The 17,233-nt window shown below is 36.3% G+C and overlaps 1 protein-coding gene across 1 annotated transcript in view; it reads right to left on the bottom strand.

Moving 5' to 3' along the window:
- The window catches only part of CACNA2D1 (calcium voltage-gated channel auxiliary subunit alpha2delta 1), a 343,011-nt gene that overhangs the window by 128,927 nt on the left and 196,851 nt on the right, over positions 1–17,233 (bottom strand). The window contains exon 4 of the mRNA XM_081799703.1: positions 11,396–11,437. Within this exon, the coding sequence (XP_081655829.1) occupies positions 11,396–11,437 (42 nt within the window). The remainder of the gene's footprint in view (positions 1–11,395; positions 11,438–17,233) is intronic.

The following is a 17,233-nucleotide window of genomic DNA, read 5'->3' as shown; positions in this document are numbered from 1 at the left end:
AACAAATCAGAAAAGACCTGAAACCGGGGGAAAAGAAAGGGAAAGAAAGTAAAAAGAAAAAGATAAAAAGCAAACAAAAAACCAGAATATGATCAAATATGATCAGGCTGGTGCATAGATCAGTGCCACACACTAGGTTTTGGGCGTATTTTGGTCTGTTAGAAGAAAGTGCCTCCCAAAATTTTAAAGAAAGAAAAGCTTATATATGTACAAAAATAAGGGTTAATACGATGAAGGGATGGAATATGACTGAAAGATGAGAATTATAAAAGATTTTATAAAAGGAGTTGGTAAGAAGTAGGTTGAAAAAAGAAAGAAGAGGATTAAAAAAAAAAAGGGAGAGAATGTGATCAGGCAGGAGACTAGAACAAAGCCATACACTAGAGATTTAGGGTATATTTTGGTCTGTTAGAAGAAACTGTATCCCAAAATTTTAAAGAGAGAGTAACTACTATGAAGGGATAGAATATGAGTCTAAAAATGAAAAATAAAAAAGATTTTTTAAAAAAGGGATTGATAAGATGTTGGTTGAAAAAGGGAAAATGAAAAATTCAAAAAAAGAAAAAGAAAAAGAAAAAAAAGAAAATCAAAAAAAATTAACTTTGAAAGACTAAAGGATCATGGGAAAAAAGCCACGAATTCTATGTGCAGTATTCCCCTAGCTCTGGAGTTCTGCTGTTCTCATTGATCCGTAACCTTGGTCTTGGCTGGCTGTTCTCGCTGATCTTCCGGGGGAGGGGTCTGTTGCCGTGGTAGCCAAATATCTTTGCCGGAGGCAGAATTGCCCCGCCCTTGCCGGGGCGGGCTAAGTAATCTGCTCGGGTTTGCTCGGGAGTTTTTGTTCCCTGCAAACTTTCCCTACAGCTTTGGGGGACAAGAGTGAATCTCTCCCAATCTCTGCCCCGGAGGAGCCAAGAACTCAGGGCCCCACTCCTCAGTGAGGCCCCAGAGAAAAGCAGTCACCTACTCCCGTTTCCCCGGTCTCCGGTGCTCTCCATGCTCATCCGGCCTGTGAGGGAGCATTTCTATCTCTGGCACCCGACCCCGTGTGGAGTCTCCAAACCCAGCAGATCCCTGCGGTGCGCTCCCGCGCCGCTCCTCCCGGGGGAGGAAGGGGAGTCTCCCCGGATCTGCCGCTTGTTGGGTCCCTGCTGGAGGAGCAGTGGCCTGACTGTGCCGCGGATCACGGTTTATGGCAACCCCGAGCTGAGAGCCCGCGCCTGGGCTCCGCCTCTGCAGCCGGCTTCCCCGCGCCGATACCTGGGAGCTCTGCCTCACTCAGGCACCCCCGGTCTTTCTGTGACCCTGCGGGTCCTGAGACCACACTGTCCCGCGATGTTTCCACCCCCCGCTTAGCCACTGGAGCGACATCCCTCAGTGGAGCCAACTTCTGAAAGTTCCGATTTTGTGCTCCGTGGCTCTATCACTTGCCGGTAGCAGCTGATGGAGGCCCCCCTCCCCCACCGTCTATCTTCCCAAACATTGCCTCGGATTCACTTCTCTGCACATCCTACCTTCCAGAAAGTGGTCACTTTTCTGTTCAGAGAGTTGCTGCTATCTTACTATTCTATTTCTATGCCATCACCTAGTTGAGGAATCAATGTCAGTCATTAACAGAGCCTGAAAATAAAGGTTGCATATTATAAGATAGCGTTAAAAAAAAAGTTAGAAAAGAAACCTAGACTTTGATTGTTTCTTTAATAATTAGAATGGACTGCCTTGCTGTTTGATGCATACCTCTACTAGCTCATTCTTGAATCACATTTAGTTCTCTAAAATGAAATCATGAAAGATTGGGCTTTTAAAAAGACATTTAGATAGGGCATATGTTGGAATTAATTTTAATGTGGACAAGATTCTGCTAAGAAAATAAATAGCAACATAAATATGCAAGGGAATTCAGAAGACTAGCCAAATGTCGCAGACAGGTCAAATTTTTAACATGATCAATACAATAAAATGTAGCAAATAAATCAATTCAATTTATCGACATGGGAATTCTGGGTTAACTCATTTCATTTGGATTTTAGTCAGAAACATAGATCTTGGAACTAGGTTAATAACGGTTTGTAATGATCTGCTTTCTTTTTGCTTGCTCTGGGAATTAAGAAAATAGTGCAGCTTGCTGGCACAATTCAAGCCTTCTGGGGAATCTGCTTCACTAACCTTCAGGGAATTTAAGGATTTGTTGGGACAGATGTCTCTAAAACCTAAACTAAGAACCTCAATCAATTTCAAATTTAAGGAGAACTTGAATGTGAAATTTCATTTAAAAATGTTGCATTAGTAGCATTTTCTTTTATTTTTTTGACATTTAATTTTCCTTTCAAATCTGGTTATACCAAATCTATAATGATATGAAGACAAATTGCTGCATTGTGTTCATATTTTTAAAGTGTTTTTTGAGGATTCTACTCAGATTTTTATTTCGTTATGCATTTTCTTAAGTTTTTTACACAAATGAAAGATTATCTTCATAATGATAAAATGGAAAATAGCTCAATCTAATACCCCTTCATTATTTTAACAAATACACACATACAAACAGGCTCCACTTGGAGCTAAAATCATGTCAAATAAATCTTAAATTTATTACAATCATATTAATAATTACTATTTTTTAAAATTACACTCATTAACATTCCTGGATTGCCTACTATAAGACAGGAAAGTTCTACAAGCTTTATATGTGTTAACTAACTTTCACAGTAACTGGGTGAGGTAGGTATTAGTATTACCTTTATTTTACAGATCAAGAGAGTAAACCACAGAGAGATTATATGACTGCCAATATCACCCAGCTAGAAAATGGCAGAGCTGGGATTCAAATCCAGGCAGTGGCACTCCAGAATGCAATCTCTTAACAATCACACTCTACTACCTCCTCATACAGCAATGTGTACAGTGATCATACGTGTATGCCTTGTCATTATTTAAGGGGGGAAAACAAGTTGCATACAGAAGCATATAGGAATGAAATGCCATATCTCTAATTTATCTTAAAATATTTAAACAATAGATGAAGCAATTATGGAGATATTATACTATTCTGTCTCCTATATATTTAAGACATTTTTTCCTGGTAAAAAGTTAAAAAAAAAATCTTACATTGAAAGGTACCCATTTTAATGCTATCACCTCTTTGGAAATGAAATTCAACAACTATTATTTATTTCTACTTATGTGCATAATCAGACAGAACTTTAGTTTGATGGAGTAAATACAATAAGCCTGATACCATGGGTCATCACAGAGATTCATAATAACTTAGCTTAGCAGATCTGCCCAGACTTGGAACCCAAAATCCTGATTCGTATGGCACTTGTAGTAACTGAAAACAAATATTCTAACTCTTCTAATCCCCAACTTGAATCAGTTTTGGATTGTCTGTTTTGACATTACTCTTAGTCCTCATGACTGTTTCAGGGGCCAAGAGAGGGAGGGGCAGATGAGAAAATATGAGAAAACAGTGTCCATAGTCAAGTCCAGCTTTGCCATTTCCCTCTTAACTTGTTTCCACCCAACCTCAAAACATTTTCACTTCCACCACGCTTGCCAGAGATTTCCTAGTTACTCTGCAAATAGAGCGCCACTTTAAAAAGCAAACATGTCCTGGGACACCTGCAGGGCTCAGTCGGTTAAGCGTCTGGCTTTGGCTCAGGTCATGATCCCAGGGTTCTGGGATGGAGCCCCACATCGAATGAGCGGGGAGCCTGCTTCTCCCTCTCCCTCTGCCTCTCTGCCCTGCTTGAACTCTCTCTCTCTGTCTCAGATAAATAAATAAATAAATCTTTAAAAAATAATAAAAAGTAAACATGTCCTTACAAATGCTATGTAAGTAATATGGGGACTGAAACACATGAACACCTACCCAATTTAACAGGCATTATCTCAACCATTACTCCAAACTATTACTAATACTAGAGAGAAACTGAGTAAGATCCTTATCTCAAGTTGCTAAAAATTTAATAGATTATCCTGGTATACAAATACTACAGTGTAAAGTATTATACCATAAAACCAGATAGGTGTAACTGCTTGTTTAGAACACCCAGAGGAAGGAAATACCATTTGCTTGCTACCTAGAAAAACCAAGGGAGGCTTCCAGAGAAAGCAGTACTTGAATTGTTTTTTTTTTTTTAAGATTTTATTTATTTATTTGAGAGAAAGAGAATGAGAGACAGAGAGTACGAGAGGGAAGAGGGCAGAGGGAGAAGCAGACCCCCTGCCGAGCAAGGAGCCCGATGCGGGACTCGATCCCGGGACTCCAGGATCATGACCTGAGCCGAAGGCAGTCGCTTAACCAACTGAGCCACCCAGGCGCCCTTGAATTGGTTTTTAAAGAATACTTAGTATCTGATGGGAAAAACTGTAGGACGTCATGATTACGTAATTAGAGGAGAGAATATGTTAACATTACTCAGCACACTGGAGACGGGAATGATTGTCTTAAGTTTCCAGTAAGGCTATGTGCCTTACATTCTTTCTGGAACTGTGGCTCACCAAATAATTTAGCCCAGTTACACCTGCACCTTTAGGTTTCAATTGGAAAATTTGTTTAAGTAACTATAGTCGTAACTTTTTATCATATGATGCAATCCAAAGGGACATTAATTTTACCCTTTATTTCAGCAACTGCTTCAGCTAAATCTGGCTGTCACTGAGTATTTATTTTTATACCCATAAGGTGAATATAAATACCACTTATGCATTGTCTCATATCACAGCCCTTGTAAAGCTTATAACCCAATAGCTCCCTGCAAACTGACTAATTCAGATGCAGCCAACTGAAAGGTTATATTCCAAAGGAATAATTGATCACCTCTGAATGCTTGTCTTACCTTTAAGTGCGGCCATGTATCATCATTATAATGAACTAAATCAATAGACTACACTTGAATATATCATTCTGTAAATTCAAATCTTAAGTGGTGATAGACGAGCATAATAAACATGGAAGGATAACAGGAAACCGAAGATGCCAAATTTAATCTGGAATCCAACATATACAAAATTTATGGACTTCTTTGTAAGATTTATTTCTATTATGAAAGCTACTCCTTCTTCATTTCCAGCTACTCATATTGTACACTCCCTACTCCTGCCCACACCTTCCCTTAAATGTGCTAAGGATTCTATCCTGTACATTTTTATTTTTTATGTTGTGTAGATAAAGTGCAACAGGCTGAGAGTGAAACAACAGAGAGTAATGGGATTGTGGCAAACTGGACAATGTACCACATCCCAAATCACTCAGACTCCTGATTTTCACATTGTGCCAGCACACCAAAATGCATCTGTAATTCAATCTGGCTTTGCTATACCTGGAACTTTACATTTGCTGGGGAAATTTCAGGCACCTGTTTTCAAAGTCTACTCATAAGCTAAGCATAAAAATATTCTAGGCCAAATTCAATTTTTAGCTGCCTACTAGAAATCTCCTCTTGGATATCCTTGGGCAAGTTTTTGGTATAAATGTTCTTGTCTTTTGAGAATCTTGGCTAAATCCTTAAAAAATCTTTGCTAAAAAATATTCCTATGTCCAGTGTCCTAGCTAATGCTAATATATTCTCTCCTCTAATGAAAGAGACACTGTAGCCTTTCAAATCTACAATTATATACAGATTTCTCTGCATGCCTGAATGCTTTCTTCCATTAAACATTTGTTTATTATCTCTAATCCATATGCTTTGACTTGTTCTTAGAGAACACATGATTTATGGTTTACCTCACTGCATACTGTCCTCCTCCATATGTTATCTTTTCTCCCATAATTTTTTTTAACCTTTTTACATTCTGGGAATATTTCCTGTCTCTTCTGTGCATCACTGATGGATAATTTGCACTGTCAAATTTGTTAGTTCTTCCAAAGGAATTGTTATTTTAGCAGTATTGATCTTGATGATTTTATTCCAGTCTATTTGTCACACAGATCACTGGTTCTTCCTTTGGCGATACTAACCATCCATTTAATGTTGTTTTCTGTGAAGTACCTGAAATAACCCCTCGAAGGAAAAATGCCTTTAATCTGGGTCTTTAATACTTCAGTATTTCTATTGTACTGTTAATGATCTTTTCATGTATTCCTCCACTGACTGGTTTCTATTTGATTAGTATTAAATGAAGAAAGACCTTTCTTGTCTCAGGATTAGGAAACAGTAAAATGGTACAGATTTCTTTTCAAGCATTTGTTTTGTCATGTTTGTAATTTGAAGGCAAAGAAAGATATATGATATGATACATGGTATGATATATGGTATGGTATGGTTTCTGGTCAACAGGAGGCATTTGCAAAGGGCAAGTGTTTTCTTCAGGGTCTTTTGATTCCAATCCTTCAGATTACAGAAACTCACACAGGTCTGGGCTGAAATTGAGGGTGGTGGTGAAAGGGCATCCTTAAAAACAAGACCACGTATAGAGCACAGAGATGGGAGATAGATAATTATGACTCTGGTATTCTTCAGCCAGTTCATATTTGTGTCAAGAGAAGCTGCTGTTGGAACTTTGATTCACTGACTTATTGGGAAAAAAACCTCACTGAGTGAGTACAATGTGCTGGTTACTATAAGAACTAAGTCACCTGCTGTGAGTACCCAAGAGCTTGCCCTCCAGGAAGTTATACTCTAGGGAAGGACCCCAAGGGAATAATTTATAAAGACTGGTTGTGCCTCCAAGAAGAAACTGCCATTTCTTTACAAAATTCATGATGGCTTAGGAAAGAACTAGTAAACTTTCATCAGTGTCTTAAATATCAAACAAAGGCAATAATAACTGATATGAAGACCTTGACAATGGGAAAAGAATTAGAGATATAATATTTTAGAAATATTTATATATTAATAATGTATAATATTACTAAAGGTATATGGATAATTTAGAAGCATAAAATAAAATGTGAGCCCATTTCAATAGCCCTTAAATAAATATTTGAGAATAATGTCTAAAATCATACAATCATCATGGACATGGAAATGAAATGATTGATGTAAGAGAAGTACAAAATAGAGAAATGACCATCATCCCACTAGGCATGATGTTGGAAAAATGAATCCTCTCCTACTAATGCAGAAATGGGGAAAAAGTTAAAAATCATAGCCAGAGGCTCAGGATTTACAATCCTTTAGTCTCCTGCAGGGGGCATAACATTTAAAACAGAAACTTTATTTAGCTCTCAAACATTTATATTATCATCCAAACAATGAGGACAAATTTATTAACTGAAAATGTTGGCTAGAGATTTACTATTCCAATTAGTTCCTCTGTTCATTAGATATTAGCTGCTGATGTGTAAGAGAAAACTCCCATTCTATAATTTCCAATCACCAATTTTTAATAATGAATGTGGCTTTATGGGTTTGAGCAATAAAAATACTGTACACAATCAAATAAGTATATAAAAATTCCAGGACAAAGAACAGTGGCAGCAAGCCAATTTGAACCAAAACAATGAGATGGCATTAGGATTTGTGAACATTTGATACATAAAATATCAAGCACAACATGTATAACGCTGTGAGTATAGGAGCCAATTAAAGCCACCTCTTATTGCAAAACTTTTGGTAAGGTTTATAAATTTCACCATCCATGAAAGTCCAACTTCATCCATCAGATAAGCAACAATCTTCAAAAAAACGTGTAACTACTGCAAAGCCTAAAGTAGAATATCAAAGTGCAACATTTACTTACACTTCTTAACTTTGTTTCATTGTAAGATACTAACTACTTCCATTGCAGAAAATAATTTCATTGTAGTGATCAAAACACATGCATTAGGGGAAACTGAAAAATACTCAATACAGCATATAATTTTATATACATTCTACTGTAAAAAAGAATTTTTTTCCTCAGTTCCAAGTTGAAGGATCTGACTATATTTAAGTGATAGAAGCCACTCAGATAGTAGAATTTTGGAATTAACTTCACTATCTCAAGAAGAGCAAATGGAGGATCTGTTCATAAGCTGCTAATTATTTTGCAACAAGCATTCTCTCTGTTCTCTCTTTAGTAATAGAACCCTCTATTTTGTTTGGGTGCATGCTATGTTGGGGGGAGGATTATATTCCACATCCTGATGCAAATTGGCAAGGCTGGGCACTAAACTGGGCAATGGAGGCAGATAAAAGTACTGTGTACAGTTTCCAAACATACCCTTAAAGGCAAAAGGCATGTCCTCGACTGCCACTCGCCTCCTTCCTGTTCTCTAGAGAGCAAAAATCACTGTGTATGTTGGAGCACTAATCTTGGATCCCAACATGAAAAAACTATACTGAGGAAGGAAGAAAATTTGAAAGAAGTGCCCTGGGGCCTAGAAGATTGAGACTCGCCACATTAGGCTTTATATCTAGAATGTTTACATGAGAGAGGAATAAACTTTTGACTTCTTGTAGCCACTTTTACTTTAGGTCTATAAGAGCCAAACCAATACACCAATCATTAAACATGGTTCATTTTTATTCAATGTCTAAGGGTTTCCAAGAGCAATGGTATTATACCTAAAGCACTTTAATCTTCACCAATAAAAAGTTTTAGTGGAATATAAAATAAATTAACTTACAGTTCTTAATAAGTTCTCAAAAAATTTACATGAAATAGTAAAATTTTCCAGCAAACTTGACTCTGTTAGCAGTATGCCAAGAATATTCTGAACTGCAATGAAATTTGTGGCTCATCTCATCACCTGTAGCATGTCTTAGGTGAGAGGGAAACAGTTCCAATTTTAGTAAGTTTTCATGCCCTACGAGTGAGTATAGTTTTAAGGGTGGAACGGAGTGTGAACCAAAGTCTCTGATTCCAATCCTAGCCCTCTTCCTACTATACAGTATTCTTTGCAAATTATTCTGGCACAGTTCTTATTATTTTTTTAAAAGATTTTTTATTTATTTATTCATGAGAGACAGAGAGAGAGAAGCAGAGGGAGACGCAGGCTCCCCGCGGAGCAGGGAGCCCAATGCGGAACTCGATCCCAGGACCCTGGGATCATAACCTGAGCCGAATGCAGACGTTGCTTAACCAACTGAGCCACCCAGGCGCACTAGGTATATTTATAACCAATGGTAATAATACAGACTTTTGGGGGATGGGAGAAGGCAAAAAAAAAAAAAAAAAAACACGTCAAGGTCACTAGGTTCACTTGTATTAATCCTTTTCTCTCCTACACAGAGTTTTATTTGAATATAGGAATAAACATCTGTGCAGGCAAATTATGAACCTGAGCATTGAGCACAGCTCAAGTGTTAGAAGTACACGCCCCGTGCATACTTTTACATTTATAATGGACATACCGCTAACTTTGCAGGATAGTGGTTGAATACTATGAATTTTACTATTGTACTATTCAATTATACCCCTGAATACTAACTGGGGTGACACTCACTAAAAAGTTGCATCTACATCTGTGCCTGTGATTATTAAAATCTTGAACAAAGAAAACTCACAATTTCTATGCAAAATAAAAGAACTTTCTAATTAAGAAGCAAACTTGACTTAATAAAACCGTTTTATGTGACATCAAAAATAGGACTTTCTTAATTAGTTTAGATGAAAGAAAAACATATTTGCAGTATTGGTTCATCATCTTTAGGCAACACTCAACTGGCAGATTGGACCAAGCATGTCAATCCATCCACTTTATTTATTATGAAATCTTTGTCATAGTTTTACAAACTAACTGCTTTAAAAAGCTGTAACTGGTGTACCACCAGGAAGGTTGATAAAGATTTAGCATCTGTATTTTAAATGACTATATAACTTTTAAACATCAAATACTAATCTTAACAGTGAAATGAAATGTCTGTCCAAAATAAAATTCATTCTAACACCAATCAGTAAACTATTGTTTAAGATTTATTTAGAGAGAGAGAGACAGTGTGAGCAGGGAAGGAGGGGCAAAGGGGAAGGGAGAGGAGACTCTCAAGTGGACTCCCTGGTGAGCACAGAGCCCAATGCTGGGTTTCATCATCTCAACACCTGAGTCATCAAGATCATGACCTGAGCCGCAATCAAGAGTCAGACACTCAACTGACTGAGCCACCCAGGTGCCCCCCCAATCAATAAACTATTAAAACATTTTGTGTTAGCTGTTGGTTTGCCCTTAATAAACATCCTACCTCATTAAAATGATATACATCATTATCATAAAAGGATAATAATTATCATAGAAGCACTAGCAAAACACCTATGGCTAGTAAAAAGAAAACGCTTTTTAAAACAATCCTAGTTCTTCATTTATTAAATGGAGAAAACATAACCTCCTTCCTTCACAGTGTCATTTTAGAAATTAAATATAAGAATTTGTGTAGAGTGGTTAGCAGCATGCAGGCAAATAGTGCTCAATAAACTATGATGTTCACCAATAGTGGTGGTGCAATTTGGAAAGATGTGGCATTTCAAGCCAACTATCTTGTGTTGTTTTTTAATTGTTTTTTGAAGGCCAGCTTTACTTGATTTATATATTTTTTTACACTCCAATGAAGTAGCTGGAAAAAAGTAGTATACAAATATATTTTTTTGATTCAGAAAAAAAGTGTGAATAACAAACAATAATTTTTTTTTTATTTGTTTGACTTGTTCACTGATAAACCATCCCAAGCTCATGGAAGAACACCGAAAACACAAGAAGCCCTCAACAAACATTTTTGGATACATAAACAAGTGTATGTACAAATTTTTTCCTGATAAAAAAAAGTCACAGATATGATAATTTAAATGAACTTAAGCGTAAAATTTTGTTTTATAATTTTGTAAATGCTTCCACCATAGCCAAGTAATTAAAATGTCTCCTGAAAGTCCATCCAAAGGTGGCAACATGAGAAGTAACTTATTTGTGCTAAAATAATCCATGTTGGAACATCATCTGAATATGTACATTACAGTCATCTGTTTAAAAAGGCAGAATGAACACTCACTATGCTTCAAAGATTGGCTGGGCAAGGCCAGCTGTTGTACCATTTCCAGGGTGTCGTTCACACTGTAGGGGAAATAAGTGGTCCCCCCTGGTGTGTGTGGTTCAGGCCAGAGGAGACCTGCCTCGTTACCCGCGTAAAGCGCTGGGCGACAGAGATGGATGGGACCCAACCTCTGTCTGCCACATGGCTAATGGAGTGCAGGGTATCCAAGTCAGTACAGTGGATGGAGGTCTGGACAGGAGGCAGAGAGAGTTCAGATCCAGCGAAACACATGGCATTTCTACCCCGGAAGATGCCAATAATAATTTGTTAAAGATAGCATAAGCCCTAAGATTCATCATTACCTTGTTAGGTCCAACCAGTAATTCTGCTGATGCTATAGAACATTTTCTGAAAAATTCAACCTGCTAGGTCAGCTTGTTCTGTAAAGCCAGTCATCCTAGCATAATTCAGTTTATCTTGAAATTTAATGTAAAACTTTTAATACTCACATCAAGATCATCCTTTGCATTGTAGTAGACAACTTCATTGCTCTATAAAAAAAAAAAGAAAAGAATAGTGCTTTATTGATTTGAGTAAAAATGTAAAAATATACTGGATCCAGCACTGAACACATTTTATGCATATTTTAAATAATAAACCCCTCGTGATATTCCTCTCATAAAATACTCCATGAAGATCCATGAAGATTAGCCAATATTTTCTAAAAACATATTAAAACACTGCATCAGTGATACTGAAAAGTACATCTTGCATTGAGGAAAAAGTATATCAGCATAGGTCTGAGACCCATTTGTCAAGAAAAAATAAAGAATGCATGATGCAAAGAAATTATATATATACTCACTCACAACATACACACACACACACACCCCTAAATCATGAAATTATGAACAGAATAATTTCAGAAAAATGTAAGAATGTGGCTTGTTAATACTTTGCTGACAACGTGACTTTTAAAATATATATATATTTTATATATATGTATATACATGTATAATACCTATATATGTATTATATAATGTATATATATATCACATGTTGAAATTAGTAAGGAAAGGTGTATCTGGACAGTATTGGCAGAAATTTCCTCATGAGATTCAGAAAAGGGATCAAGAACAATTGAATTTAGACAGCGAAAGAATCAGATTATTTAACACACTAATATTATCATATTCTACCAAAGTGGTGAATGAGCATTGGCTCTTCAAGAATAAATGTATTCCGACACTTCTGCCAGCCCTCAGTGTTGCTGAAATATGCCATAACTATAAATTATGGATATAAATTGTGTTACAGAATGAAAATGGAAAGGAAAGAATGAACAAAATGATTGTCAAGGAATTTAAAAGTTTTATTCTTTGAGGCTTCAAGACTAGTTCTATGCACTGTTAAAATAATCCACTTATACTGATTTCCTTTTCCTTTCTTCTCCTGAACTGATTGAAAATATAATCCATCTTCCATACGTCTTCAGTAGTAACTGGAGCACTATGCAAAAATAACATCAAAAACATGGATACTCTAAAATCCTATTAAAAGAAAATGCAATACACATTTTTTAAGAAGAAAATTACTCTAAAAAATTCAATAAATTAGTGCTTCTTAAAATATATACCACTCCACTAGTTAGAAATCACTAGTTCTTCAAGACATTCTATGGCCCTTTGACTTTAGAATAAGCAATGAAGTTAAGGTCATTTCTTTTTGGCTTCTAAGTCTCAGCATATGAATGTACATTATACATCTTTAAGAATAAAACAGATCTTGTTGTATTTCTCAAACTTATTTGCTGCCGAATCTGCCTCCCTTTTTTAATTTGAGAAATACACCATGAGCCTGAAGTTCTATAAAAGATTCCTCTAAGACCAAACTAAAAACTATATTAATAAATAATAGAACACATAACTCATAATAGTGAATGAAACCATGACTTTGAATTTATTTCATTTAGAGTAAAGAGCTCTAAAAATTACCATTTAATTAATTCCTTTAAAAAGAATTAAGTTGCTAAAGAATTTTAACATGCATAAAAGTTCTACTTCCTGAAGCATTTCTTACAGCATTAATTTTGTAACAAAGTTAAAATACAAAATCAGAATTCATCACATACACAAAGCAAGAGAATCTTTTGAATCCACCAGAGTCCCAAATCTAATTACTAGTTTATTGATCCTTCTTGCAACTCTGAAATCTATACTTAGGAGACAATTTTCAACTTAGAATGTGGATTCCATCAAAAGATAAAATATTGAATAAGTTTATCTTCATTTTAGACTTTATTTCTGCCAACTCCTTCCTTATATTTACAGAACTGAAATGTAGAAAACAAGGTGAAACTGCATTAAATCTTAAGTGATTCAGCATCATTATTTTCAACAAACATTCATTAAAAATCTATATGCACACACTGTTGTGCCAAGAGAGACACAAAATAAGTTAAATGTAGCTATCTCTATCCTTTAGATAAAATAACAGATACAGATCAATTACATAAAACAACTAATATGTTTAGACTTACATTTGGCCCATGGTACTAGAGCTAACGGACTAAATTGTTTAAATGTTTTTTCTTATATGTGACACCGGGTCACATATAACAAATAAAAAAGAGAATTTAATTAAACCTAAAATTAAGAGTATCACATACAGTGTCAAAAGAGTATAAAGTACAATAAAGAAATGCTAGTTTTAACTAAAACTAAGTATTTTGATTCTATTACAATAAAGTGTGCCTGAAATAAAAATAAAAATGAAGAAAAACTAAGTTTGAGAATTTTTCAAATGTTTTTCCTCTTGTTACTGCACTACAGTTTACATAAAATCCTATTACTTTTGTTCTAGAAACTCTATATTGCTTCTAAAACTTATTGAAAATGTGTATTGCAAAGTTTATTTAATTTTTATGCATTTGCACAAGGTCTTCTGGACTCCAGAAGACATAAGATCCCCAAAACTGATTTTTTTTCCTAGTAAGTAAACTGGGGAAGAAAAAAAAAAAAAAAACCTTAGTCATAAAATTATACTGCATATACAACAACCATACTCATTGTAACTAGGGTATTTTATATTTCTACTTTTAAAAAGCTTTCTTTAGGGGTGCCTGGGTGGCTCAGCTGTTAAGTGTCAGTCTTTGGCTCAAGTTCTGATCCCAGGGTCCTGGGATCAAGCCCCGCATCGGGCTCCCTGCTCAGCGGGAAGCCTGCTTCTCCCTCTCCCTCTGCCTGATGCCTCTGTGCTTGTGCTCTCTCTCTCTTCCTCTCTCCCTGTCAAATAAATAAATAAAAATCTTAAAAAAAAATAAAGTAGCTAATTAAATACGTGTTCTTAGACAGTTTGTCATGATTTAATAAGACAACAAAGACCATAATGGAATTGCAATTGATTACATCCACTGCCTTACAACAAAATTTCCTCTTCACCAATACATGTGACATTGTCTTTGGCTTAGAAGCTTTTTTTTTTTTTTACCTAATTTTTTATAAATATACTTTCTCTAACCCTAAACTTTGCAGTGAGAGCATACACATTTCATTTATTCCCTGATTTTACCTAACAGAAAAGCTCAAGTGATCCAATGCAGTAAGCATACATCTATGTAGGGCATCAGGATTTGGGGAAAGTGTCACTGCATTTAATTTGTCAACCAGCACACTCACCTGGCAGTATGACACTAAAATAAATGGCAAACATTCACAAAACATTTAATTTATATAACCATATACAAATAATTTTTATATATAACTGACAATTCCTCATGCTTTCTTGCAGAAAAGTATAATTATTTACTGTGGCTTTTGTTTAGAGTTGAAGAGTGGCTCAGAAAGAATTTTAAATATAAGCTTGAGGATAAGTCTAATTTGGTGAAGTCATAATTCTCTTTCCTATCACATTCATTTATAGCATCTCCTCTGCTATATACAAATATATGACATGTGTAGCTATCTTAAACTACATCAGTCTGAAATCGAATCGCTCAAAATATATCCAAACCCAATCCCAACAGGATTAGGATAAAAGACAATTCTCAGGAATAAAGGACAATTCACACTGAATCAGCCTAATTTTGATGTTCTGGTGTCTTACAGGAATGACTGTCAGTTAAAATTAACTCCGTGCTAAAAGAAAATTAGGAGACCAAATTGTATAAAAACAATTAAATGGCCTGAGGGGGGCAGAATTAAAAAGAGGAAGTATCAGCTGAATTCTTTCTTCCTTTACCAGGTCCCCTGCCTCCATCCCACTTAGATTGTGTACAAGGAGAATTTTGGGTCTCCTAACCAACAGAGGGAGCCACACCTCACTCCTTCAACAAACTTTGGCAACCTCACTTTGTAGTGTTTGGGAGAAATAAAAATGAAGACTATCTATGCCCTGACTATAAGAAGGAATTTTCTCACCCCCCTGATACACAAGGGGCAGGAATATCAGAGTCAGTTGTTCTGTCCTGCTATCATTGAAGAATATCTCGTGTCATCCTTGGATGACATGACCACACAAACCAAAACTTTCTCAGGTTTCAAAATATGTGAGAGTGAAGAACTTCAGAGAGCTAAAATACGCCTCCTCTATTTACAATCAATTCAAGCGCGTGTGTATATGCATGTGTGTGTGTTTCTGATTCATTTACCTTTCCTATCGCTCAAACTTCCCTCAATCCCTCCTCCAGAAAATAAAGTTTAATATTTTAAAATGATGGCATATAAGCTAATTATCATAGGCCCAGAATACAAAACTGAGTCATCTTGTTTCTCTACTATACTTCTGGCTAAATGGGTTTTTTTTTTGTTTTTTTTTTTAAGATTTTATTTATTTATTTGACAGAGAGAGACACAGCGAGAGAGGGAACACAAGCAGGGGGAGTGGGAGAGGGAGAAGCAGGCTTCCCGTGGAGCAGGGAGCCTGACGTGGGGCTCCATCCCAGGATCCTGGGATCATGACCTGAGGCGAAGGCAGACACTTAATGACTGAGCCACCCAGTGCCCCTGGCTAGATGTTTTCATGCAAATTATTAAACAACATCATCTTGGAAGGTATTTACACTCAAATACAAAGGTTTTTAGTGGATTTTAGGGTATTACATGCAGTTTGATAGGATAAAGCCAGCAACAGCCTCAAACTAGATTCAAGATTAGTGAAACCTTTAGAGAGCTATTTTTCATCATTTGAGCACCCCCAGATGGCAAGAACAAATTGTTTTGTTTCTGATTTTTAACCAAGTAGTTTAGTTATTTATTATCTCCTCGAAACAAATTTACCCAAATGTTCCACGCTAATATAGTATCGCTGCTTGCTGAAATTTAAAGCATCCCCTAGCAAGTTGAGAGATAAATTACTTCAGTTTCTCATTGTCTACTGGGAGTCAAAATTAAATCTGGGCAAAATAGACCATTCCATCTTAAAAATGTGTATTGTGAGTGACAGTCCCTTGAATGCCACTCTCCTATAAAAGTTGGCCTCTGATGAATAGAATGAATTTATGTTAAAAATCGGAAGTAGAAGTACAAAGCTTCCACATGGAAGTAAGATGGTGCCAAAGAAAAGATTTAAATATTGGAACTGAAAATCAGGATTTTATAGCCAACATCTGAAATATATGACACATTCAAAATTCAAATAGAGATTAACTTCCTGTCCAATTTACTAATTCTCTTTTCTTGGCTGTACACTTGACTGTGCACATGATCCACACACTGACAAATCTGAGCAACCGTATTGTCTGCTAAAGTTGCTTTTTAAAAAATCCCATTCTTAATCGTTTATCACTCTTCAGTTTCAAAAATGGAAGTCAATCAGATGAATATTAAGAATACTCTTGTAAAAAAACAAGGATATTCTTGTTATAAATGAGTTGTGTTAATGGTTCTTGCCCACCAAGATCCATACTGTTGAGCCCAAATCAGTTACAATGCAAATATTCTGATTAATATATCTTTGTAACAACCTGACCTGGTAAACCTACACACCATTGACCTCTGCTCAAGTCAATTAGGGTACATGGGATGCAATAATCATAGCACTGTAGTACTGTGTGAATAAAAGAACTTAGGAGCCTACTGTGTATGTGTCATTGTGTGTGCATGCATTTCTGGGGGGGGGGGGTTGAATGTGAGCAAATCTTCCCAAAGATAGGGCGCCTGGGTGGCTCAGTTGGTTAAGCGACTGCCTTCGGCTCAGGTCATGATCCTGGAGTCCCTGGATCGAGTCCCGCATCGGGCTCCCTGCTCGGCAGGGAGTCTGCTTCTCCCTCTGACCCTCCCCCCTCTCATGTGCTCTCTGTCTCTCTCATTCTCTCTGTCTCAGATAAATAAATAAAATCTTTAAAAAAA

The sequence above is a fragment of the Leptonychotes weddellii genome, chromosome 12 (genome assembly GCF_054177405.1).
Source record: "Leptonychotes weddellii isolate Sample4059 chromosome 12, ASM5417740v2, whole genome shotgun sequence".
NCBI lineage: Eukaryota > Metazoa > Chordata > Mammalia > Carnivora > Phocidae > Leptonychotes > Leptonychotes weddellii.
The sequence above is the reverse complement of the archived record's forward strand: the minus strand, read 5'-3'. Positions and strand labels throughout refer to the sequence as shown.